Raw genomic sequence first — 25,088 nt, 5'->3', positions numbered from 1 at the left:
GACTGGGAGCTGAAGGGAACTGACTGACTTACAGATTCATGGGTGTTTAGATGTTTTCTGTCGAGACTACAGGGCTGGCGAAGCATGAGCCCAGAGGAGTGCCAGGCACCACTCCAAGCTGAGATGAGAACAGAGGCAATAGAAGGTAGGAGATGGTGGGAATTCCCCGAAGCACAGTCAGTGATGGGGTTGGATATGGAGATGTGAGAAAGTCAGGGTTCAAAATGACTGTTGTAACAGTGCCCCAGACTTTGGCACAACTGACTCCATGACGCAAGTACCATTCAGGCCATAAAACTCATAAAACCCAGAGCATTGACCCACAGGCTAATAAAGCTTTCTATTGGCTTAAACCTTGTCTGAGCAGTCTTCTCTGGGGAATACCCCACAACACTGTGAGTCTGGGGACAGTAGATGTTTCTAAATGTCCCTAGCTGTTTCTCTCCAAAAGCCTCTCTGCAAAAGACCGTGGCCTGGTACAGACCTGTCATGTCCCCAGACCCTCTGCCCTTCCTCTTTCTTAGAATGGACAGCCAGAGCTGCCAATCACTGAGCCACAGGAGGGTTGTGGCCTAGATCAGGCAATAAATCAGCTCACAACACGTGATGACAAGTTCTTTGCTTTAGCAAACATTTTTTTTTTTTCTTACTCACTGTGTGCCAGACTCTCTATCAGGCAGTAGGATTAAAGTGGGAAACTAGGGATAGATAAAAATGCCAAAACCAGCAGGGCAGTGGTGACGCACACCTTTACTGCAGAGATCCACCTGCCTCTGCCTCTGCCTCTGCCTCCCGAGTGCTGGGATTAAAGGCCTCCACCACCACGACCGGTGTTTTAATGGCCTGATAGTGTGTGGCTAGGACTGCTTATCTATCCACAGTTTTGCAAAGAACTGTGTTTCTGTGGGTGTTTGTGTACAGGGTTTGGGATTTGAGTTCAGGTTTTTGTTTGGTTCTTAGCAAAACAAAACAAAGGGTCTAGTATGGTGCACACCTTACGTCCCAGTGCCCAGGAGGCGGAGACAGGTGGATCTCTGTGAATTTGAGGCCAGCCAGGGCCACATAGTGAGACTTGTCTCAAAAAGAAATAAACCAAACAAAACTGAAAACAAACACAAACCAGTGCCTCCAATAGCACAGACTGGCCTTACACTCCCGATCCTCCTCCTCCTCCTGCCTCTCTTGGAGTGTTAGGACTCTAGCGTGTGCTACCATGACTCATGGTGCAAGTTTTGGTGTGGACTAGCTGCAACTCATGGTGCCGTGTTTAGTTCTGAGTAACTGCCGTGCTGCTTCCGACGGCAGCTTCTCAGGTGCCAGCATCAGACGCGGGGGCCGCAGCCCAAGCCTCAGCCATCGCCATCGCCTTCAGGCTTGCTCTTCTGCCCTGCTGGCTACAGCTGGCTGAGTGCTGTCTCCCTTCCCGTGTGCTCCATCTCCGACCGCAGCTGTCTGGTTCACCCCAAGCTGAGGGCCCACCAGAGTCAGCTTCTGCCCCTCACAGCTCAGCCCTTCAACAGCTCCCAGAGGCTGAGAGGCAACCTGAAAGTTGGCAGCCATTGCACCCTGTGACACCACTTACTTCCGACTTTCCTGAAGTCTGAAAGTGGCTACACAGCCTCCCACTGACCTCAGGACGTGCCAGGTCTGCCCACAGGGCAGCATTCTTTGTCCTGCCTTCTGCTTATCCGTGTCCTCTGCTCTCCTATCTGTGCCTTCCCAGAGACAACTACCCTGAGTCTCTCTCCCCACACTAAATCCAGCTGTGTTCTTCCTTATTTGGCTTTGTTCAGACCCTCCTTTCTACTGGTGTGATAGCTAGCCTGAGGGTCATCACTCTGGGTCTTGGGAAGATGTGGGGATGGTGGTGCCTTATCATTACTTTAGAAACTGGGTGTGGTGTCTTACACTTGCTTTCCTGGTACTTGAGAAACTGAAGAAAAAAAAAATAGTTGAGTGTTTGAGGTCAGTCTAAAAAGTGACATTCCCCCCACACTTTTGTCTCAAAATTCATGGGGCTGGGGTTGGGGATTTAGCTCAGTGGTAGAGTGCTTGCCTACCAAGCGAAGGCCCTGAGTTCAGTCCTCAGCTCTGGAAAAAAAGAAAAAAGAAAAAAAAATCATGGGGCTGGGGCTAAAAGATGGTTCAGTGGTTTCGAGTAGTTGTTCTTGCAGAGAACCTGAATTGTTGCATGTTTTGGTCACACCTTCAACCCCAGCATTCAGGATCCAGAGGCAGCCGGGTCTCTTTGAGTCTGAGGCCAGTTTGGCTTCCGTAGCAAGTTCTCCAGCTATATGGTGAGACTGTCTCAGCTTCCCCTCAAAAAACAATAAACAACGAAAACCCCAAGCCAGGCGGTGGTGGCATACACCTTTATCCCAGCTGTCGGGAGGCAGAGAAAGACTGATCTCAGAGTTCGAGGCCAGCCAGGCTACAGAGTGAGTTCCAGGACAGTCAGAGCTACACAGAGAAACCTTGTCTTGAAAACAAAAAGCAAAAACAAAACCAACCAACCAAAAAACAAACAAACAAACAAACAAAAAACCCAAACAACAAACATGAGAAACTGAGACCTTATATCCTGTTTTGTTTTGTGGTTCTGGGGATGGTATCCAGGTCCTTGTCCCTCCTGAGGGACACTACCCTGAGCCACACCCCAGTTGAGGCAGGCTCTCCATACATTTCCTAGACTGGCCTTACCTGTGGTCCTTTTACCTCGGCCTCCAGGAAATAAGGAGACAGGATGGTAGGTCTGGCCAGGTCTAAGGGTTGACCACCCCCTTTGTGCCTCAGTTTTCTCACCTGTACAATGGGCATGATAAAAGGCCCTGTCCTGGGGGCTGGTGTAAGGACTGGGGCTAGAAAGATGGCTCGGATGTTGAGAGCACTGGTTGCCGTCCCAGAGGTCCTGAGTTCAATTCCCAGCAACCACACGGTCACTCACAACCATCTATACTGGGATCACATGCAGGCAGAACACTGTATACATAATAAATAAATCAATCTAAAAAAAGACAACTAATACTGTAAACCTTGGGAAATTCTTGGCACAGAGTGAATCCTGCTAAAAAGAAATACAAGAAGCTGGGCTCACTGGCACATGCCTGTAATCCCAGCACCCAGGAGGCAGAGGCAGATAGATCTCTGTGAGTTCCAGGACAACCTGGTCTACACAGGGAGTTCAGCACAGCCAGGGCTACACAGAGAAACCCTGTCTGGAAACAAACAAATAACAATAAGAATAAATGCATCACGTATGCATATTTGTGCCGTGTGTGCTGGTGTATGTGGTCTTACAGCAGTAAAGTGGCAATAAAACAAGAAGGTTTGGGATCTAGGGAGGGGGCTCAGTGAGTAAAGCTGTGCAAACGTTAGGACACAGATCCAGGTCTCCAGAACCTACAGAAAAACTGGGCGCTGCAGCTTACCCCTGTAACTCAGTGAGAGCAGACACAAACCCAGGGGCCTTCCTTATCAGCCCACATGAAACAATGAATTCCAGGTTTCTCGAAAAACTAGGTGAGGAGTGATGGAGGAAGACAGCTGAGCTCAGTGAGTACACACTCTATACACAGACCACATCTTGCTAACACAGTTCTACCATAAATTTGGGGACAAACTATGTCCTAAACACACAGCTGAATGGTCCACAGGTGCGGCCTCAACAATATCCAAATACTTTCATCAGTCCAGATGCCCTGCCCATGTTGGTTGGTGCTCTGGCAGCCATAGGCATACTGGACCAGAGAAGCTTTCTGGCCCCAGGATTTGTTTGGATTTTGAAACTCTGCTGGCTCTACCTTATGCAACAACCACAACAACAATAATAAAATATCTATAATCTATTCCTGGTACATAGTATTATTAATTAATACTTTTCAAAATGTTGCTCGGACTACACCTGTAACTCCAGCACTCAAGAGACTGACGCCAGGAGATTGTTGCTAGTTCATGGCCGTCCTGAGCTACAGAGAGAGTTCCGGGAGAGCTTGGGTTCATAAGACCTTGACTCAACAAAGCAAATCCACACGAAACTTTGGTGGTGACTGAGGAGCTGGGCATCACAGCCGGGTCCTTCAGCAGTCCTGCCTTCTGGCGCACAGCTGAATTAATCACACTGATAGTGCCTAAATAGACATGTGTTGAGAGAACTCAGGACGGAAGAGCAAGCTTCCCGACCTCATTACTGGCAGCAGAGGCCCCGCCTGTCACCTTAGTGCTAAAAACCCAGCAGGTGGCACAACCTGAGCTTTTCAGAGGCCCAATGAGGACTACATTTCCCAGAAGACTTTGCGCAAGCCTACAACTCCCCATAATCCTCTCTTCCTCTAGGTGCTGGTTCTCCAGCCAAAGGGGCAGTTTTGCGAGCTCACTCCCTACTCACCCCAATCCCTTTCCCTGCATTTTGCTGCTCCTCCATCTTACGAGGATCCTGCCTCAGTTTCTCCAGTAAGCCCCCATCCCCCGTGTGGCCTCCCTTCTTCCCAGTGCCCCCATTGAGCAGTGCTGCGCGCGCAGCTCCCGTCCAGCCTCACTGAGGGGACAAGTCGCAGGTATTCCTGGACCATGGAGACATCCTCGCCGAGGGCGGCAGTCCGCGCTTCCGGGTGTGTCTGCAGCTCTGTGTGCCGCCGGGTGGGGTGGGACCCCGAGACTGCAGCCTGGCACGTGATGTGTGTGTCTGTATGTGTTGTCTGATGTGTCGGTGTCCCTGACCGCCAGGTTCCAGCCTTCGTTCTGCCAACCCCCGTTCTGTGCATGGGGCAGATGACTGCCCCTCTTTGTGCCTCAGTTTCCTTACCTGTACGTTGGGCATAATAAAAGCACCTGTCTTGGGGGCTGGTGTAAGGACGGAAAGGTAACGCTGTGAAGCCTGGGAAACGCCTGGCGCAGAGGAAATCCTGCTAAGAATAAATACGTGAAATAAACTACGCTTATGCATCTTTTGTGCCCATGTGTGTTGGTGTATGTGATGTGAGGCCGCGGTGGGGTAAGGAGGCCTTGTAACCACGTCTAAAGAGTGTGTCCGTTCGTGCTGTCTGTTAGGTAGGTGGTGTGTCTTTCTGTGTGATACGTGGGACTGTACTTTTGCACAGGGCATGTTTGTATCCCGTCCTGTTTTTGCATAAGCTGTGTAGCTTTGCACGTATGAACTGTGTGTTCTTTCGTGCATGTGTGTACGTGATGTGCTTTTGTCCCTGAGGGTGGGCAAGGCGCCTACCCCGTGCCTGCATACATGCATGTGTTGTTTCTGTATGTTCATGTATGTGACCCACCAGCACACACACCAGGATGTGTCTGTGTGCATGGGACTGTCTTTGCGTGCTTGAGCTAGAGGTGTCTGTGTGTTCTTTGTTGCCTGTGTGGAATATCCCTTTATGACAGCATGCCTCCTCGTGTCCCAAAGGGTCTGTGTGGATCTCTGTGACACCTACCGGTGCTTGGAGCTCTGTGGAATGTGTGTGTGCTGTGTGTGTATGTGTGTGATGCTGGGGCGTTCTGTGTGGCCGGGTGAATCTGTACCAACCAGCGTCTGGACTGCCCGTGCATTCTTAGTGTGGTCTGTCCCTGTGTCTTTGTGTGTGACGTGTTCCTGTCTCCGTCTGCGGATGGCTGTCCACCTTTGTATGTGATACACTTGTGAAGGTTCCTGTGACATGTGTCAGCTGTGTGTGGGCTGCGTGGGCTTGATATCTGCATCGTGGCATGTAGCACACGTGTGGGCACCAGTGGTGTGTCACAGTGGTGTCAGGGCCACGCGCTGTGGACCCTGGACACCCCCACCAAGGGTCTGCTGGTCTCTGTCTGTCCCTCCTCCTCCCTATTCTCCCCTCCCTCCTGGCAGCCAATGCAACGGGGAACCAGTTGTCATGACAACGCTCCCTCCTCCCTCCTCCCACCCTTCCTCTGACAGGCTCTCTGCTCCCCCAATCCCGATTGTCCTCGGGGGCGGGGCCCTCGTTCTTCCCCCCCATCTTTCCTTCCCCCCCCTACCCCAGCAACCCCGGCTCCCCAGCTCCTCTCCTCCGTCCGCCTCTCCATCCCTTCATCCGTCTGTCCTTCCAACGAGGGGGAGGGGGGTATCTGAGCCAGTAAGCAGCCCCTCCCTCCCCCCGTCCTGCATCTCCCGCCCCTCTCCTGGGCTGAGGGAGGCCAGGGTTGAGCGGGTCCCCATGGCTGGGGGCTGAGGGCCCGCCCCCCCTCCTCCCCAGCCGCCGATACCTCCACCTCCCTTCCATCCTGGACAAGATGCCTGCACCCGGCGCACTCATCCTCCTGGCGGCCGTCTCCGCCTCCGGCTGCCTGGCGTCCCCAGCGCACCCGGGTGAGTATGTCCAGCCGTCCCCGGCCCGCGCCCCACCCCCACCTGGCCCGCCCGGCACCTGTGCGCAGTCCCCAGGGACAAGCGGGTCTGCGCGGCCAGGGAGACCAGCCAGGGCGGGCGGGGAGAGGGCTGCGGCCGAGTGCGTGCTTGTGAGCGTGCATGTGAGCTCATGTGCATGCGAGTGCACGCGGGTGCGCAGGGAAAAGGAAGGCCGCGGCCTTTTGGGGAGAGAGACCCTATTCCTAAGGGAGACGCAGCTCCGGCTTTGCGGAGACCCCCTCCATCAGGGCTGAGGCTGGGACTAGAGAACAAGTCTGTGTTCCCAGCGTCCTTAAAAGAAACAGTTCTCAGTCACCCTTCAGGCGTTGGGTGGGCAGTGAGTTCAGCTTCAGGCAAACATCTTCCAGCAGACCGCAACTGGGGTGGGGTGGGGGTGGGAGTCATGAAGCTGTCCAAGGTAGCATATTATAAATTTTCCGAGCTACAGGCCTCGCTATTGCTCGTCACTGGAATGTATCCGGGTTAGGGGAAGCGTCTGGGGTGGGGTGGGGGGTCCCAGTTTGGAACGAAAAGAGGGACCCCACCCCCAACCACCTGGAAAGGCCTTAAACTACAACTCCCACAATACATTAGGCCACCCGGCTCCTCTGCCAAGGGACTAGTAGATGAGGAGCATCATGGGAGTTGTAGTCTCAAACTAGCCCAGGATCGGGGGAGTCCGGTAGCCAGTGTCTTGAAGCCCAGACCCCAGCCCAGCCTTATGCTCACAGATGGATTCGCTCTGAGCCGAGCCCCTTTGGCTCCGCCCTACGCTGTGGTCCTCATTTCGTGCTCCGGTCTGCTGGCCTTCATCTTCCTCCTCATTACCTGTCTGTGTTGCAAACGGGGTGATGTTCGTTTCAAGGTGAGGTGCCCTGGGACTACCCTGGGAGAAAGACTCCAGCCAGAGAAGGGGCTGGAAGTCCCAGAACGCTCCCAAGACCTAGGACCTTGGGGATCTGCACACCAACGGAAATGGGGCTGGGATTTAAGGGACAGGTCTGTGAACTGTGGCGAGGCAATTGGGGCAGGATGCTGGCATCGCAGCACCCTCCTCCCGATGCTCCCGTTCTTCCCCTCTCGCATGCCAGGAGTTTGAGAACCCGGAAGGGGAGGACTGCTCCGGGGAGTACACCCCCCCTGCGGAGGAGACCTCTTCCTCACAGTCGCTGCCGGATGTCTACATCCTGCCGCTGGCAGAGGTCTCACTGCCCATGCCTGCTCCGCAGCCTGCACACTCAGGTACTCTTCCACCTCAGGATCCACCTGCGATCCCAACACTGTGGGCTTCCTTTCGTGGCTCAGGGAGGGTCGAGGGCAGAACGCAGAGCCCTGGATTCACGGAAATAACTTATAGGGAGGCCACATACACCATCTTGCAGAAAGCCACAAATCTGGAGAATCCTGCTGGATGGCCCTGGTGCCATCAGCCTAGATCCCAACCTGGGAGCCAGCCTATAAGCTGACTAACCAGTCTCGGGGCTAGGGTTGCCAAAGGGAAGGGCTGATTGGACTCTGGATCTCACGGGCAGCCAATGAACAGGCTGGACCCTGCCGTGGAATATTGGAGACAGCCAATAAAAGGAGACTGATGTCTACGCTGCTGTCAGACTCCACCCACTGTGGTGGTATGGGGCATCTTGGGTAGAGAGGAGCTCAGGGCGCCCCCTCCCGCCCCTCCTCAGACATCAGCACCCCCCTGGGCCTGAGCCGCCAGCACCTCAGCTACCTGCAGGAGATTGGCAGCGGCTGGTTCGGGAAGGTGAGGGGCCTGGGTGGGAGGTGTGGGGGGGTATCCATACATCTCTGGCCTGTGCTCCCGTTCTGTGTCTACCCCCATTTGTCATCTGCTCTTGGCCTCCCCAGCCCCCATGCCCCTCAGCCTGCCCCTCTCCCTCCACCTCTCACCACTCCCACCCACCTACCCCACATCTGTCGGTCAGCGCCTCCCTCCTCACTCCATTGACCACTCCGCCTCGCCACCCGGCTCTCCACGCGTCCGTCAGTCTGTCCATCCTTCCATCCGTCCCCGCGTGCATCGGACTCTGGGCCTGTGAGTCTCTCACTCCGTGTCTGGTGGGAACGTGAGGGGAAGGCCTGGAAGGTGGTTGGGAGTGCGTGTGTGGAGCCGCGCTGGGGCCGGGCTGGGCACGGGTCAGCACTGACCGCGGCGCTCCTTGAGCAGGTGATCCTGGGGGAGGTGTTCTCAGACTACACCCCAGCCCAGGTGGTGGTGAAAGAGCTCCGGGCTAGCGCGGGGCCCCTGGAGCAGCGCAAGTTCATCTCGGAGGCCCAGCCCTACAGGTACGTCCACGGACAGGGCTTCTAAAAACAAAATACAAGCTCGAAGAGGCGACGTTTGCAAGTGGAGGGAACCCAGTGCAGTGTCATACCAGGCTTCCCGGCTCAGACTTCTTCCAGGCTGGACAGCTCAGCTGCTGGGGTTTCCCTCCCAGAATCTTGGGTCTTCCCTAGAGAAAGCTAGGGGCAGCATGGGGAAGGGGGTTCCCAGCTTCTGAACCTGGTATCTTTATCCCAGAAACAGTTACGACCACACCCAGGCTACCCTCAGTCTGCCCCACCTCCCTTCCCCACGGGGAGAGAGACTGGTCAGCACCGTGCTCAGGCGGCCCTGGCCCTCCGTTCTTAACACATAACTGTGCTTTCCAGTTGTAGGAGGTTGTATGGCCTCATCCCTGAGACAGGTGTAAGAGTCTGGCCCAGCCTTGCTCCCAGGCCTCCCATGGCTCCTCAGTGCTTCCACGGCACAGCCCTGGTTCCCTACAGCCCACTGGTCCTGCACAGGCTGACCTTCTGGCCTCAGTTTCTCCAGCCCCCCCCCCCCCCAGCACAGACTGCAGCTTCTTTTCTGCCCCAAGGCCTCCATTATTGCTTATCCCTCTCTGTGGAATACCACTTCTTATCCGCCGTCTCTGATGTTGAACTGGGGTTCATGTTCCCGTAGTCTCAGCAACCAGGCCAGACATGGTTGGGTTTACCTGTAATTGTGCTCAGTTGCACAGGAGGAGGTCCAGTTTCAGATGTGTGTGCGTGTGCGTGTGTGTTGGGGTCTTGTTTTGCCTTGCTGCTTGCTTCTTATCTGTCTGTAGACCAAAGCTCCTTAAACTGAAGCTAAATCAGTGAAGCCAGTTCAGAACTCATGGAGCCAGGTGCCTCACCCCTGCAGTCAGCACACTTCTGAAGCCGAGGCTGGAGGCCTGTGGGAGCTTGAGGCCAACCTGGGTTACAAACAAGTTAATTTACACATTCATTTCCTGAGCGACATTTGCCACATTTCAGGCACTCCATGGCGGACCCAGGTTGGAAATCTGTGGGACAGCACAGGCTGGCTGGCTGCTCAGGCCTCTTCCTGGCTCTAAGCTTAAGCTTTACAAATTCCATCAGCCTGCAGCAGGTATTGGCTGATCTAGACATAGACCCCAGCTGTGTGACACTAGGGAGTTGCTTCACCTCTCTGAGCCTGTTTTCTTCTGGATCACCCTGGTCTCTATTCCGCCCCCACAGAGCTGTGGGGAACCAGGCTTCCCCTCTGCCCACTGTCCTTGGTCTCTGCCTCCTGCCAAGTCTCAGGTTCCAGCACATGGCTGGTGCTTCTAACCAAGCACGATGTTAGCAGTCTCCTTCTAGAAAGGGAAGGGCTCTGGAGCCATTGAAGCTGGCATTGTACCACAGATGCCAGCCCCACACCCAGTGCCCGTGACATCTGCGAGGCTCCCCTGTATCAGCCCCACTCAGCTTGAAGTGTCAGAATAAGAAGGGTCGTGAGTAAGAGAAGGACCTGTAACAATGACGGGGGCTACTTTGAAAGATTGGGGAGGCCAGATTCTGTAGGGTTCAGCAGTCTTGCAAAGCACTGTGGGAAGCTGGTTACAGGAAGAGGGAAAGGAGAGTAAGGGTTGGCCAATAGCCAGCAGCCCTGTAGACACAGCTGGGATGGTGTGTGTGCCTGTGTGTGTGTGTGCGCACACGTGTGCGCGCGTGAAAATCAAGACAAGCATATGTCTAAGTGTTAGGATAAAGGTAGCAATAGCAGCAGAGTTGCTGCACACCTACCGTTTATCCTAGCACTCTGAAGGCTGAGGCAGGAGGATTATGTGTTCCCAGGCTACCTGGGCTGCAGAGTGAAACCCTATCTTAAGTACATACAATAGCAGGACCTACCCCTCACCATGAACAGCCCCTGTGGGAGTCACTGCCTTCACCCATCAGAGGAAGTAAGCAAAGCAGACAGAGTGACTTCCTTGGGAGATCTGGGAAGGGTTCAGTCCCCGTGCAAAGATGAAGAGGCAGTGAAGTGGGGCGTGGTGATGCATGCCTGTAATCCCAGCACTTGGGAGGCAGAGGCAGGTGGAATGTGAGTTTGAGGCCAGCCTGGTCTAGGGTTGTATCTGAGCCCTAAGCCATGGCAGAAACAAAAATGGGCTGGAGAGATGGCTCAGTGGTTAAGAATGTGTGCTGGTCTTTCAGAGTAGCGAAGTCAAGTGGCTCACAGGGCCTATAACTCTCGTTCCAGAGGATCTGATCCCTCTTTTGACCTCCATGGGCACCTGTGGAGGTCACTCACATGCATATACCCACATATCACACACACATACACACACACACAATTTTAAAAAAGAAAAAAACTAAAGGTCAGGCATGCATGGTGACTCACATCTTTAATCCCACCTTGGGAGGCAAAAGCAGGCAGATCTCTGAGTTCAGGCTAGCCTGCGCTACATAGTAAGTTTCAGGACAGCTAGGGCTATATAGGGAGTCCCACATTTGAAAAAAAAAATAGAGCGAGTTCTCCATTGAGGAGAGCTGCAAGTGCAAAGGCCCAGGGCCTGTGGCAAAGTGGAGTCTGGGCTGTGAGTAGCTGTGGCACCAGAGAGTGAGGTCTCGTGGGGGTTGCTGGGGAGATGGAGAGCTGTGAACATATTGGTGGGAGGTCAGGGGCGGCCTGAAGGAGAAGTGTAGCACGCAGGTCAGGTCCACAGGCCTGGGAAAGGGTTCGCTGAGGTTCGGTTCTGTGGGATGGACACAGGCTGCTCCTTCTCTGCCCCTTAAAGGAGCCTGCAGCACCCCAATGTCCTCCAGTGCCTGGGCGTCTGTGTGGAGACCTTGCCCTTCCTGTTGATCATGGAGTTCTGCCAGCTGGTGAGGGGGCTGGGGAAGGGGAGGGGCTGCTGGGGGCTGGAAGCCAGCCTTGGTCTCAGGACTCCAGGTCTCAGATTCCTATGGTCACCTGTGCCGCTGCAGTAGCACTCTCTTTTTATATTTTTCGGGCTGGGGTTTGAATCATGGACATCATGCATGTGTGGCATAGCCAAGCTTGTGCTAACTAGCAAGTGAAGCAGCAGGGGAAACTGAGGCTTGGAGGGGCTGTGTATTGTGGGGCGGGGCTACTTCGTGCTTGCTTCCAGTTGTGCTGAACTGCCCTTGCTCCCCTCCTAGGGGGACCTGAAGAGATACCTGCGGGCCCAGCGGCCACCTGAAGGCATGTCCCCTGAACTTCCCCCTCGAGACCTTCGGACCCTGCAGAGGATGGGCCTAGAGATTGCCCGCGGACTGGCGCACCTGCACTCCCACAACTATGTGCACAGGTGAGCTAGGTGGATCCACAGCAGGAACACAGAAAAGAACTGAGGAAGAGACATCTCCGAAGTTCTGAAGGAGAGAGGAAGAAAGGGAAGGAGTCAGGAGAGGGGGAGGAGTTAGGAGAGGGAAGCAGCTAGGAGGGGGGAGGAGTTAGGAGAGGGAGGAGCCAGGGGGAGAAGCAAAGGGGAGGGGTATTTCAGGAAGGAAAACCCAGTGTGGTGGCTCTAGCCTGTAATCCCAGGAGGCTGAGGCAGGAAGATTCTGGCAGGGTTGAGGCCAGCCTGGTTACATAGTGAGTTCTAGAACAGCTAAGGCTACACAGTGAGACCCTGTAAAAAAAAAAAAAAAAAAAAAAGATGGCACTGTGATTAAGAGCACTGTCTGCTCTTGAGAGGTCCCGAATTCAATTCCCGGCACCCACATGGTGGCTTACAAGCATCTATAGAGATCTGGCGCCCTCTTCTGGCCTGCAGGTGTACATGCAGACACAGCACTCATACATAAAGTAAATAAATCTTTTTTTAAAAATGAGAGGAGATGGAGGAGTCAGGAGAGGAGGAGGACTCAGGAGGAAAAGGGACAGGAAGACCAGGAGAGGGTTCAGGAGAGGAAGGGCCCAGGGGAGGAGGAACGTGGCCGGTGGTGGTGGTGGAGGAGGAGGGGTCAGGAGAGGAAGGAAAGCTCTGTGGGCAGAGCTTTCTTCTCATTCCGCCTTCCCCATCCCTGCTCCGCAGCGATCTGGCGCTGCGCAACTGCCTGCTGACTTCAGACCTGACTGTGCGGATCGGGGACTATGGGCTGGCGCATAGCAACTACAAGGTGGGCAGTGCGTGCGCGTGTGCGTGTGCCTGTGCGCGTGGACCAGTGTGTGTCACCTGCTGACCTGCTGACCCCGCCCGCCCCCAGGAAGACTACTACTTGACACCCGAGCGCCTGTGGGTGCCGCTGCGCTGGGCAGCGCCGGAGCTGCTGGGCGAGCTGCACGGTAGCTTCGTGCTGGTGGATCAGAGCCGAGAGAGCAACGTCTGGTGAGGCCAGGGGTGGTGCCTGGGGGTGGGGTGGGCGCCACTGCCCTCTGACCTCTGACCGCTGACCTCCCGCGCAGGTCCCTGGGGGTGACGCTCTGGGAGCTGTTCGAGTTCGGGGCCCAGCCCTACCGCCACCTGTCGGACGAGGAGGTCTTGGCCTTCGTTGTTCGTCAGCAGCATGTCAAGCTGGCGCGGCCCAGGCTCAAGCTGCCCTACGCCGACTATTGGTGAGGCACCGGCTCCCAGATTCCCCGTCCCAGACGCCGAGCAGCGGTCTCCCCTCCTCACCTGAGTCCTTCCCTGGCTTCACGCCCTCTCCACCCCCAGGCCCCCCCCCTTCCCCCTCTCGCTGCCTCCCTCTGCCTCAGGGTCTTGGTCTTTGGCCGTCTCTATTGGCCGCTCTCCTCCTCTCTCTGGAGTTCTGCCATCTTCATTGTGCAGTCCCTTGTCCCCAGGTATGACATCCTGCAGTCTTGCTGGCGGCCGCCAGCCCAGCGCCCCTCGGCCTCCGATCTCCAGCTGCAGCTCACTTACCTGCTGTCTGAGCGGCCCCCCAGACCCCCTCCGCCTCCACCCCCTCCCCGAGATGGGCCCTTCCCCTGGCCCTGGCCCCCCTCGCATAGCGCGCCCCGCCCGGGGACCCTGTCCTCGCAGTTCCCCCTTCTGGATGGCTTCCCTGGGGCGGACCCGGATGATGTGCTCACGGTCACCGAGAGCAGCCGTGGCCTCAACCTTGAGTGCCTGTGGGAGAAGGCCCGGCGTGGGGCAGGCCGGGGCGGGGGTGCGCCCCCGTGGCAGCCCGCTTCCGCGCCTCCGGCACCCCACACCAACCCGTCCAATCCCTTCTACGAGGCGCTGTCCACGCCCAGCGTGCTTCCGGTCATCAGCGCGCGCAGCCCCTCGGTGAGCAGCGAGTACTACATCCGCCTGGAGGAGCACGGTTCTCCACCGGAGCCCCTCTTCCCCAACGACTGGGACCCGCTGGACCCAGGCGTGCCGGGCCCCCAGGCCCCCCAGGCTCCCTCCGAGGTCCCCCAGCTGGTGTCCGAGACCTGGGCCTCCCCCCTCTTCCCTGCGCCCCGGCCCTTCCCAGCCCAGTCCTCTGGATCAAGTGGCTTCCTGCTGAGCGGCTGGGACCCCGAGGGCCGGGGCGCAGGGGAGACCCTGGCTGGAGATCCGGCCGAGGTGCTTGGGGAACAGGGTACCGCGCCCTGGGCCGAGGAGGAGGAGGAAGAGAGCTCCCCAGGCGAAGACAGCAGCAGCCTCGGAGCGGGGCCCAGCCGCCGCGGACCCCTGCCCTGTCCCCTGTGCAGCCGCGAGGGCCCCTGCTCCTGCCTGCCGCTGGAGCGGGGGGATGCTGTGGCCGGCTGGGGGGGCCACCCTGCCCTTGGATGTCCCCACCCCCCAGAGGACGACTCTTCGCTGCGTGCAGAGCGGGGCTCCCTGGCCGACCTGCCTCTGGTCCCCCCCACCTCGGCCCCTCCCGAGTTTCTGGACCCCCTTATGGGGGCCGCAGCGCCCCAGTACCCCGGGCGGGGGCCCCCTCCCGCTCCCCCCCCTCCACCGCCGCCTCCCCGGGCCGCCGCGGAGCCGGCGGCCGCGTCCCCCGACCCCCCGTCGGCCCTGGCCAGTCCAGGCTCCGGCCTGTCGTCTCCGGGCCCCAAGCCGGGGGACAGCGGCTACGAGACCGAGACCCCTTTTTCCCCCGAGGAAGTCTTCCCAGGTGGGGGGGCGGCCGAGGAGGAAGGGGTCCCTCGGCCACGGGCTCCCCCCGAGCCACCCGACCCAGGAGCGCCCCGGCCACCCCCAGACCCGGGTCCCCTCCCACTCCCCGGGTCCCAGGAGAAGCCAACCTTTGTAGTTCAAGTGAGCACCGAGCAGCTGTTGATGTCCCTGCGGGAGGACGTGACAAAGAACCTCCTGGGGGACAAGGGGTCGACACCCGGGGAGACAGGACCCAGGAAGGCGGGGAGAAGCCCCGGGACCAGAGAGAAGGGCCCCGGCCCCAACAGGGACCTGACGTCCCTGGTCAGCAGGAAGAAAGCCCCGAGCTGGAGCCCTCCGGTGAACGGGGTGACAGTGTTGGAGAACGGGAAGCCAGGAGCCCCGGACACGAAGGAGACGGTGGCGGAGAATGGCCTGGAATCTCCCGAGAGAGGAGAGAAAGCTCTGGTGAATGGGGAGCCGATGTCCCCAGAGGCCGAGGAGAAGGTGCTGGCGAATGGGGTTCTGATGTCCCCAAAGAGCGAGGAGGAGAAGGTGGCCGAGAATGGGGTCCCGAGGCTGCCCAGGATCACGGAGAGGCCGCTAGAGACTGGGTCTCGGAGAGTCCCCGAGCCCTGGGAGAAGACGCCCGAGACTGGGTCTCCGGCTCCAGAGAGCCTGCCGGCTCGAGCCCATGCGCCCTGCGAAGCAGCCTTGCCCCAGAACGGCTTGGAGATGGCCCCTGGCCAGCTTGGCCCAGCCCACAAGAGCGGGAACCCGGAACCCGGGACCGAGTGGAGAGTCCAAGAGAGTGGGGGGGCGCCGAGAGCCCCCGGGGCTGGGAAGCTGGACCTCGGGAGTGGGGGCCGAGCCCTGGGGGTCGTGGGGACGGCCCCCGGCGGCGGCCCCGCAAGCGGCGTGGACGCAAAGGCCGGATGGGTAGACAGCTCGAGACCACTGCCACCTCCGCCACAGCTACCGGGGGCCCAACAGAGGAGGCCGGAGCCAGCGCCCTTGAAATCCAGGCCGGAGCAGGCTCCCGAGGAAGAGCCAGGGGTGCCAGACAGCAGGCTCGGCGGAGACACGGCCCCCAGCGCAGACGAGGGCCCCCCCAGGCCGGAGAGGAAGGGCCCCGAGATGCCACGCTTGTTCTTGGACTTGGGACCCCCTCAGGGGAACAGCGAGCAGATCAAAGGTGAGGAGGTCATACAGTGGATGGGCTGGTACTGTGGATGCCCACCCAGGAGCCTTGGCTGTGTCCCCATGTGCATTCTTAAGAATGGGTCTATTGCTCCGGGTCTCAGTTTTTTCCACCTGCCAAGAACGGATGACAGAGAACGCCCTACCCGGCAAGGTGGGCTAAGCTGTGGCCAATTTGGCACCATTGAGCTGGGTGATCTAATGGAGACCTGTCTTTGTCATTTACACTAGTAGAGATGGGGTCTCCAAGTCAGGGACTAGAAGGTACCCAGAAACAGGGAGGTCCGGGGAAACAGGTGGGGAGTGCCTTGTCTGGGAATGGCCACCCCCAAGAAGGCCACTGGTGTTGCTGGATCAGTGTTCTGGATGCTTGAGTGGTTGTAGCCAGCTCAGAGGTCTGGTGCTGTGCCCATGAGGGCTCCAGTAGGCTGAGTAGCTAAGAGCGGCCCCACATGGCTCTCCTACCAGCACCTGGGAGAGAAGCAGAAAAATAGCTGCCGATTGGGGGATAGCCTGGGCTACCTACTGTGTTCTTGGCTGGTTAGAGATACGTAGTAAGATCCTGGCTCAGACAAAGCAAAAGGGTGGGGAGATGGTTCAGTCAGTAAAATATGTGCCGTGGAAGTGTGAGACCTGATCCTCCAAAGCCACACAAGGCCAGGTGTGGTGGTGAGCTTGTAATTCCAGTGCCAGGGTGTAGGGCCAGGAGGATCCCTGGAGTTCACTGCCCTGTCACTCAGGGCCCCTCAAAGCAGGTGGATGGTGCAGAGGGTGACACTTGAAGCTGTCCTCTGTGTTACACACACACACACACACACACACACACACACACACACGCATTTTTCAAAAATAAGGAAGGCAGGCAAGATGGCTCAGCCGGTGAAGGTACTGGTCACCAGAGCTGCTGCCCTGAGTTTGATGTGCAGGACCTACATGGAGGAAGGAGAGAACTGAGTCTCAGAAGGTGTTCCCTGACCACCACGCACATGCTGTGGCACATGTGTGACTGCACACATACATGCATACATGCACACAGACCAAACAAAGTTTAAAACTTTTAATTAAAAAAACAAAACAAAACACAACACCTTAAAGGAAGCAGCAAACTAAGGGTCTCTGCAACATGTCAGGCCAGGGGTTGTCTGTGGCTGGACCCTGTAGGGCCTCAGGCCTTGCCCTGGCTTGCCCTGGTGGCGGGAGCCACTGAGAGACTAAGAGCAGAAAGGTGAGCCACATAGTGGCTCCTCAAGGGCTGTGGTGCCCACCCAGGTTCCTGAAACACTGTGTCCACAAAGACGCTGGCTCACAGGACCCTACTGGGTGAACTAAGATGCCTCGGAGAGTCTGGCCTGGCTTCGGGCTACTGGGGGAACTTCCATTCATCCTTTAAGACCCCACACAGATTTTCCATTCCCCGGAAAGCCCTCATGATTACTAAAGGCCACCTCTCCCTTCATCCTTCCTGTGGGCACCCATCACTCTTGACAGCACCGTGCCTGCCCTGCTCCTAATCCCCTACCCCGAGGGAAAGTACCTTTTGAGCAAAGTCAAGGAAAGGAAGATAGGAGCTGACTGGGTGTGGGGGGGGGGGTCGGTGGGCACTAGCTTGGCACAGTGGGAGAGCAGCCACAGGTCAGTGAAACATGAGTGCAGGAGGCGGCCTCACCTACACCATCCTTCTCTATCCCCGGCTGTCAGCCTCCATAGTGCCTGCTGATGGTTTACTATTGCCCCTTTCAGCGACCCAGAGAGGTGGATGTGCTTGTTGAGGGACACGGTGAGAGTGGGGCAGGACGGGACGAACAGTGGCCTTGGGGACAGAGAAAGTGCTGGGCAGTGCAGCCAAGGGCCAGGTGGGGAAGAACTGCCCTTCTGCAGGGAATGTGGGTTCCTGAGCCCCAGGGACTGCGAGCACTTCCGTGCACAGGCCTAAAGCTGGCGTGCACGGCCTAAAGCCAGGCACGCTGACCAGGGCTGCGCCGCTGCTGCCCTCGGAAGGCGTTGTGTGACCAGTGTGCCTGCCTCCTAGAGGAGGCTCAGGTTCTGAGTCCCCCGAGCTGGAGATCGGGAAGGAAGAGGCAAAGGTTGAGTGGGGAGCGAGAATAGCGAGTCCTGAATGAGGTGAGGACAGCCGGGCCGGGTCCTGTGGGAGAAGCCTGTTGCTCTGGGTGCCGAGACCGTGCAGTAGGGAGGGCTCGTTCACTGTGCCCACGAGAGGCCCCCAGGATCCCCGCAGCACACAGCTGTGGGCAGAGGCTGGCTGGGTGTCCGGAGCAGGAGCTCACCTGTCTTCTCCCCTTGCAGCCAAACTCTCCCGGCTCTCGCTGGCGCTCCCACCGCTCACGCTCACGCCGTTTCCGGGCCCGGGCCCGCGGCGGCCACCTTGGGAGGGCGTGGACGCAGGGGCAGCTGGAGGGGAGGCCGGCGGGGCGGGGGCGCCGGGGCCAGCGGAGGAGGACGGGGAGGACGAGGACGAGGACGAGGAGGACGAGGAGGCAGCGGGCTCCCGGGGCCCCGGGAGGACGCGGGAAGCCCCAGTGCCCGTCGTGGTGAGCAGCGCCGACGCGGACACGGCCCGCCCGCTGCGGGGGCTGCTCAAGTCTCCACGCGCGGCCGACGAGCCAGAGGACAGCGAGCTGGAGAGGAAGCGCAAGATGGTCTCCTTCCACGGGGACGTGACCGTCTACCTCTTCGACCAGGTAGGGCAGGTGGAGCCACTGGTGGTTCCGAATTGGCCGCGCCTACGGGGGGAGGTGTACCTTCAGGTGTCCCCGGGAACCCACTAGTGGGTGGAGCCCAGAGGAGGTGGCCGCAGGTGGGCGGGGTCTGGACCGGGTGGATGGGAGGAGCTTGGCCGGAGTGGGACCTGGAATGGGGCAGGGGTGTGTGATACGAAGGGGCCTGGAAATCTAGGAGAGATCTGAGAGGTGTTGTTGGGTCTGGAAGGCTGTTAGGTAGCAGCCTAAACAGGCTAGAAGAAAGAAAAAAGATAGCGATTAGATATTGAAGAGAATGCGGGCGGAGCCCGGGTCCGCTGGGGGCGGAGCCTAGCGCTTTGGGGCCTGGTTTTTCTACAACCACCTCCACAGCTGGGGTTGATGCTAATGCGTTCTCATCGCACGTGTCCCCGGTAAGCGTCCAGGGTTAGGGGGGCCCAGGCAGCGGGAGGAGCCCGGGGAAGGTGTCTGGTCCTCTGGAAAGTGACTGCGCCTTCTCAGCCCTTAGCCCAGCCTCCTGGGATCTTACCACGTGGAGCTTTAAGATGGAGCAGGCTTGGCCTGTTGCCCAGGTCCCTGTCCTCAGGAGACTGAGGCAAGACAATCTAGTTCAAGGCCAGCCAGGGCTCCATGTGGAAACCCTGTCTCAGACAAATGAACAAACAAAACCCAAAGTAACCCCGACCTGAAATCTCCATACTGTTGAAGAACAAGAAAAAACCAGAAGGGCCTATGATCTGAGGCCTCCCTAGATAAACCGGGGTGAGACTATCTGAGGCCAGGTTGAGACAGTTGAGAACAGGGTCAGGCGCTGGGTTCGTGGCGGCTGAGACCAAAGGGTGCCAAAATGGGATTTGTAAACTTGTTTATCTGTTTATTTGAGACAGGGCTTCTCTGTGTGGCCCTGGCTGTCCTGTCCTCACTCTGTAGATCAGGCTGGTCTTGAACTCAAGAGATCCACCCGCCTCTGTGTCCTGAGCGTTGGGATTAAAGGCGATCTTCATCCTGCCTGGCTCAAAGTGGGACCTGAGTGGGGGTCGGGGTCACTGTCTCTTGGTGCTCAGCCGGGGTTAAGGGTTGGGGGGCCACAGGAGCCGGCGGCTGGCTCCGAGACACGGCTTTGGATGTCTGCCACTCAGATCCTGGAGTGGTGGCGCAGGGTTTAGAGCAGCTGTTGGGTGCAGGCTGAATTTAGGAAGCAGAATTCCTGAGCAGGGTGGGGCTTCACAGTCAAGTAAGGAACAAAGACCTGATTAAGGCCTATGGGAAGCTCCATGCATTTCTCCACACAATACGATGCCAGTGGTTGCAAGCTGGGGTGCCAAAAGCCCCAACAATATCTTTGCGTTTTATTTCTCTTTGGATATGCGCTGGTTAGGGTGTGACGATTTTCCTTCCCTTCTCTTGCTGTCACAGGAGACTCCAACCAACGAGTTGAGCGTCCAGGGCACCCCCGAGGGGGACACGGAGCCATCAACGCCCCCAGCGCCCCCGACGCCTCCCCACCCCACCACCCCAGGAGATGGGTTTCCCAACAACGACAGCGGCTTTGGTGAGGGGCGGAGCTCAAGGCTTGGGCCGCGGGGAGGGCGGGGCTTGGGATCAGAGGGCGTGGTCTTATGGTGTAATGGGCGTGTTCTTAGGGAGGGCGGGGCTGGGGAGGGACCTGAAGGAAGTCATTCAGCCTTGGTGGCGGGAGCTTACAGGGTACCCGGGGAGCAGCTCAGGAAGGCCGGGCGGGTAGGGGCGGGAAGGTATCTGGAGTGAGAGAGGTGGAGCGTGCGGCTAAGGGAGGCCTTTGGCTGGTCAGCAAAGCTGGTGTTTAAGACTGGTCCACTTTCTCCCTAGGCGGCAGTTTCGAGTGGGCGGAGGATTTCCCCCTCCTCCCCCCGCCAGGGCCCCCCCTGTGCTTCTCCCGCTTCTCCGTCTCACCTGCGCTGGAGACCCCGGGGCCTCCCACCCGGCCTCCAGACGCCCGGCCCGCAGGTACAGTGCTTCCTTCCAGCAGGACCCTGTCCTACCCTCCCCAACCTACCTCCCTTGCCTTGCCTAGCTCATAATTTTCTTGCCTCTCTCCTCCGTGCCCCTACCCAGTCACATTGACATATCCCAGCTCAGACCAGTTGGCTCCCCGTTCACACATCTTTGCACCTCAGTTGCTTTTTCAAGGATTCCCATGTACGCACTCTCTTGCCCGTCTTCCCACTTCTGAGCTCAGACACCTGGCTGGATCTCCATATCTTCTCCAAGGGCACTTAGAGCCCTCAGAGGACACCACACACACCGAGAGGCAGGAGTCACTGTAACAGAGTGATCACAGCAACCTACCACACTGCAAACCGCTCAGTACTCACTGCGATCCTTAGAGTGGATTCTAGCTCCATCATTTTTACAGAAAGGACGGAGGCACTTAGAAAGGACTGTAGAGCCAGAATTCCACCCTGGCTGCTGCCCCTGAGCGCTAGCCTCTCACAGCATCTGCAGCGGTCCTTGTGCTGACGGAGACAGTCAGGTCTCTCCTGCCCCCTGCTGGCCACCATGTTGAATGCCCAGGGTGTGGAGAATCCCTGTTTCCCAAATCCTCTGAGTCCAGGACTAACCCTGGCTTTTGTCAGCTGTGTGATGTGGGCCAGTCAGTGTCCCTCTCTGCCTCACCGTCCTCATCCATATAGTGGGGATGAGAGTGGATCCTGATTCTGAGTGCTAAGAGGGTTTAAATGGCTTTATCCCCCTGATAGGCATGCAGCCTAGAGCTTGTGTGATGGTGTTACTGACCCAGAGCTGTGAGCAACTTGCAGAAAGGTGGGAGGCAGAAGAGCTTAGCTAGTTCAAGGAGCAGAAGACAGGTCAGAATGCCTGGGGCTCCTGAGGGTGCAAAGTTGTGGTAAGGTGAATAAATGGGACAAGTTATAAAGGACTTGGAGGCCAAGCATGGTGAACGCCTTTAATCCAGCACTCGGGAGGCAGAGGCAGGCGGCTCTCTGAGTTCGAGGCCAGCCTGATCTACAGAGAGTTCCAGGACAGCCAGGGCTACACAGAGAAACCCTGTCTTGAAGAAACTCTGTCTCAAAAAGCCAAAATTACTATAATATAATAGAGTTGGAAGATCTTTGCCCATAGGACCTAGGGAAACAAGAAGGACTGTAGGCAGGGAAGAGGCTGGGGCTCGAGAATGGAAGAAAGTAGAGGCTGGGTGCCTGGGGGAGGCTGGCTAGTAAGCTAGGCACAGGGAGGGCTAAGGCAGAGTCAAGGGCAAAAAAGACAGGGTTGGGGTTGCATCCCCATTTCACCCCAAATGTTACTTCCTGACGCCTCCATCTCAGGACCCGCAAGAACTCAGGACAGGGTGGGTCCAGGGTGTGGGGACATCAGCCAGATAGTGAGTCAGGAGGACCAAGGCTGGCGGGTGACCTCACTCTTAGTCACCAGGAATGGAGGTAGAGGGAGCAGTGGTCTGAGGCCCCAGTTCCTGCTGTCATCCATGCTCCTGCTGGGCATGGGTGGGGAAGCTGCTAAGCACGTCTGTCTTCCCAGACCACAGTGGGTGCCCCTGGCACTCCCATGTGCTTCGTCTCTACACCAGGCCCTGGGTGAGGAACTCATCCCCTTCCTTTGAAAAGGCATAAGGGCCACACTTTCCACTCAAGGAGGGAAATGGCCTCAAGTTGGCCAGGCCCCCAGCTGTCAGCACAGAAGTGTAAAGGAGGGTGACCCCTAACCCCACCAGCCCTGGCGTTTTAGATCCAGAGTAAGTCAGGCTGTCATGATATTTGGGGAGGCTGGAGGATGGTCCTGCCAAATCTTGGTGAGGGTTCTGTGTGATGGACTGTATGCCACAAACCTGAACACAGTCCCCATAATCAGCCTATGCAGTCAAGGCACCAGCAGGTTCTTCCACAACAATGGGAATGAGATACATGAGTACTCAATACCAGAAGAAGCAGGTGATAGCAGAGGCTGTCTGGGGTGACTGTGGAAGGCCTCTAAAGAGGGAGCCTGAACTGCCTGGAGAACATTTTAGATCCTGGGAACAGCAGATGCAAAGGCGCTAGGGTAGAATGTTATCCGGGACATTTGAGGCCAGTGTGCCTGGATGAAGACAGGATGGGATACCTTTGCCATGAATGAGTTGGAGGCCGCAAGCTTGTCTCCCCTCATTTTCTCTCCTGATTCCCATCTTTTCTCTATCCTCAGGCCCCGTGGAGAACTGACTCCCCAAAGACCCAGCCCCTTTGCACCCCAAGAAGAGGGTTTGCGAGCAGAATCTTGTGTGGACGATGGAGCCGTTGCCCCTGATGTGGACACAGCCTCTGGGGAGGCGCCTGAGGCTGGGCCCTCCTCCTCCTCCTCCACCATGTGCCAAACAGGAGGCCCAGGCCCTCCACCTCCACCCAGCCCCCCAGATGGGTCCCCTGATCCCCCGGACTCCCTTGGAGCCACATGAGGCAGGAAGCCCCATCGCTGGACAGCCACATTTCTTGGAACTGAACTGAACTCTTTTGGGCCCGGAGCCCCTGGCACACCAGAGGCCCCTCCTGACTCACTTCTGGCCTCATGAGGGCCACTGGCTTCAGGAACCTGGGCCCCCATCTTGCGTCTCCCCTTCCCCCAAGCCTGGCCCCCAGAGGGGCCTCTGATTCAAACCTTCGCGTGACATTTTCACATTATTTAAAAAAGACAAAAACAAATTTTGGAGGAAAACGGGGCCTGTGTGTGTTTGGGGAGGCGGGTGGGAGATGCCAGTAGACACTGCATGGAAGTCACTGTCTTCCTTACAGCCCCTAAGGCAACGTGCCTGCGGAGCTTGCCTGCCTTTCCCTTCCTCTCTCCGGGTCTGCTCCTCATGGCCTGTGCCATTGGTGGCAGCCTCGACTTACCAGTCCATGTTCCAGGAGGAGGCAGTGATGGCTTGGGACCAGGCAGTTGTGGTAACCATGTTCTTCAGGGTCTGGAAGCTATCAGAGGGCCAGACCAGGTGGTGGTGGTGGTGGGAGGGTACTCAGAACCCATCTGCTGAAACTCAGCTGAGTCATCTGCTAGCCGCTGCCTGGCCTGCCTGCCCACGCTGGCCTGTCTCTCATTTCTCCCCGTTCCTGCCCACCTCCTGGGTAGGCACACAAATACTGTCTCTGTGATCATGCACACACCTACCCACCCCCCTCTATCCCTGGACATTGTTCTTCGCCTGCCCAAGTGCTTGTGTCTCTGTTCAGTCTTCCTCGCAGTGACCTATGACTGCTGCTCTGGTTTCTTCCTGTTACTGTGTTCTCCTGTGCCTCTCTCTGCCTCGGCTACACCTTGGGTTTTGTCCCTGTTTTCTCTCCCTCCCTTCCTCCTGTGGCTGCCTGTTCCTTAGCTTCTCTGTGGCTGGGCTGTTGGTGTCTCTTGAGTTGGGTACCTCACCCCAACACTGGGGACCAGATTTATTTATTGTACATGCAGGGAGTGAATTTACATGGTAGAAGGACAGGGCAAGCAGTGGTTTTGAGTAGGATGGTCTACCCTATAATTACAGTGACAGGACATAGGGGTCACAAAAGACCTTAAGAAGGGCTCTCCTTCCTCACAGGATTGTTGCCTAGCAAATGCCTAATTCACAGAATGAGGGTTATAGCCCTAATGCCAAGACAGAGAGGAGGCCTAAGATCAGGATCTTTGTGTGTGTGTGTGTGTGTGTGCTGGAACCCATTGTGCAGACCAGGCTGGCCTCACACACAGAAATTAGCCTGCCCCTGCTTCCTGAGTGTCCCAGCACCTGGCAAGGGCTAGGATTTTTAGGTGAGGGAAGAGGGCTTGGCCTAACCTGGTGGCAGTGAGGGAGGGCCGGGGCCTTTAAGCCTCAGGCTGAGGGAAGAGACCAGTCCAAGATCTGAGACATTAACGTCCTGCCCGGTTGCAGGGAGCAGGTGGAGGGAGGAGTGCTGGAAGGAGGGCTCCCATGAGGGAGAAAGGCCAGGGTCTGGATGGTCTGAGGGGGAATCTGGGCTCAGGGTCCTTGGAACTGAGGAAGATGGCTGGGCTGGGTCCCTGGTCTGGAAGAGGGTAAACTCTTTCACTAGCCCTCACTCCACAAACTCATATTCAGTTGTCTTCAACCACAGAAACTTACTGCTTCACAGTTTTGGAGGCTACAAGACCAAGACCAAGGACATCAGTGTTTGGAAAAATCTTCCGTGGTTTTGCAAGCCTGGCCTCAGGTAACCACTGGCACTCTCTGGCTTATCTGTGCTTTGCCCTATTCTGTGCATTCCTCCCCACAGGGCACCCTCTGTGCCTGCAGTCCAAATACTTACTTGAGGGACTCTTACCTGTGTGTCGGTATGTTGGTGGGTATTGGGGGAAGGCATGGGCTCACAAAACTCAGTTTGGCTTTGAACACGATTCCCTTTCATCAGCCTGCCTAGCACACGGATTGAAATATGAAGACCCACTCCCCGCCCCTCCCCACCCCGCTTGGCCTGCAGTGCAGTTTAA

The 25,088-nt window shown here is 57.4% G+C and overlaps 1 protein-coding gene across 5 annotated transcripts; it reads left to right on the top strand.

Moving 5' to 3' along the window:
- The first annotated feature begins 4,337 nt into the window (after window positions 1-4,337).
- Window positions 4,338-24,921, top strand: Lmtk3 (lemur tyrosine kinase 3). 5 transcript variants are annotated; one of them, XR_009590405.1, is made up of 17 exons: window positions 4,341-4,607; window positions 6,213-6,325; window positions 7,096-7,229; window positions 7,456-7,606; window positions 8,050-8,126; window positions 8,550-8,668; window positions 11,437-11,524; window positions 11,822-11,970; window positions 12,700-12,784; window positions 12,872-12,993; window positions 13,071-13,220; window positions 13,449-15,892; window positions 18,202-18,596; window positions 20,031-20,166; window positions 20,463-20,600; window positions 22,809-23,542; window positions 24,716-24,921. XR_009590405.1 is itself a non-coding variant. In XM_021640369.2 (16 exons), exons 1-16 carry the CDS (start codon window positions 4,567-4,569, stop codon window positions 22,823-22,825), a joined length of 4,359 nt encoding a protein of 1,452 aa, XP_021496044.1. In that variant the 5' UTR covers window positions 4,338-4,566; the 3' UTR covers window positions 22,826-24,921. The 5 variants fall into 5 exon arrangements, 4 of the variants coding, with proteins under 4 accessions (XP_021496044.1, XP_060234933.1, XP_060234928.1 ...); XM_021640369.2 differs by having other exon boundaries at window positions 4,338-4,607; window positions 22,809-24,921; XM_060378950.1 differs by lacking the exon at window positions 24,716-24,921 and having other exon boundaries at window positions 4,350-4,449; window positions 22,809-22,962.
- Window positions 24,922-25,088: the final 167 nt, after the last annotated feature.

The sequence above is a fragment of the Meriones unguiculatus genome, chromosome 1 (assembly GCF_030254825.1).
Source record: "Meriones unguiculatus strain TT.TT164.6M chromosome 1, Bangor_MerUng_6.1, whole genome shotgun sequence".
NCBI lineage: Eukaryota > Metazoa > Chordata > Mammalia > Rodentia > Muridae > Meriones > Meriones unguiculatus.
Note: the sequence above shows the minus strand (reverse complement) of the source record. Positions and strands in the feature narration are given on the sequence as shown.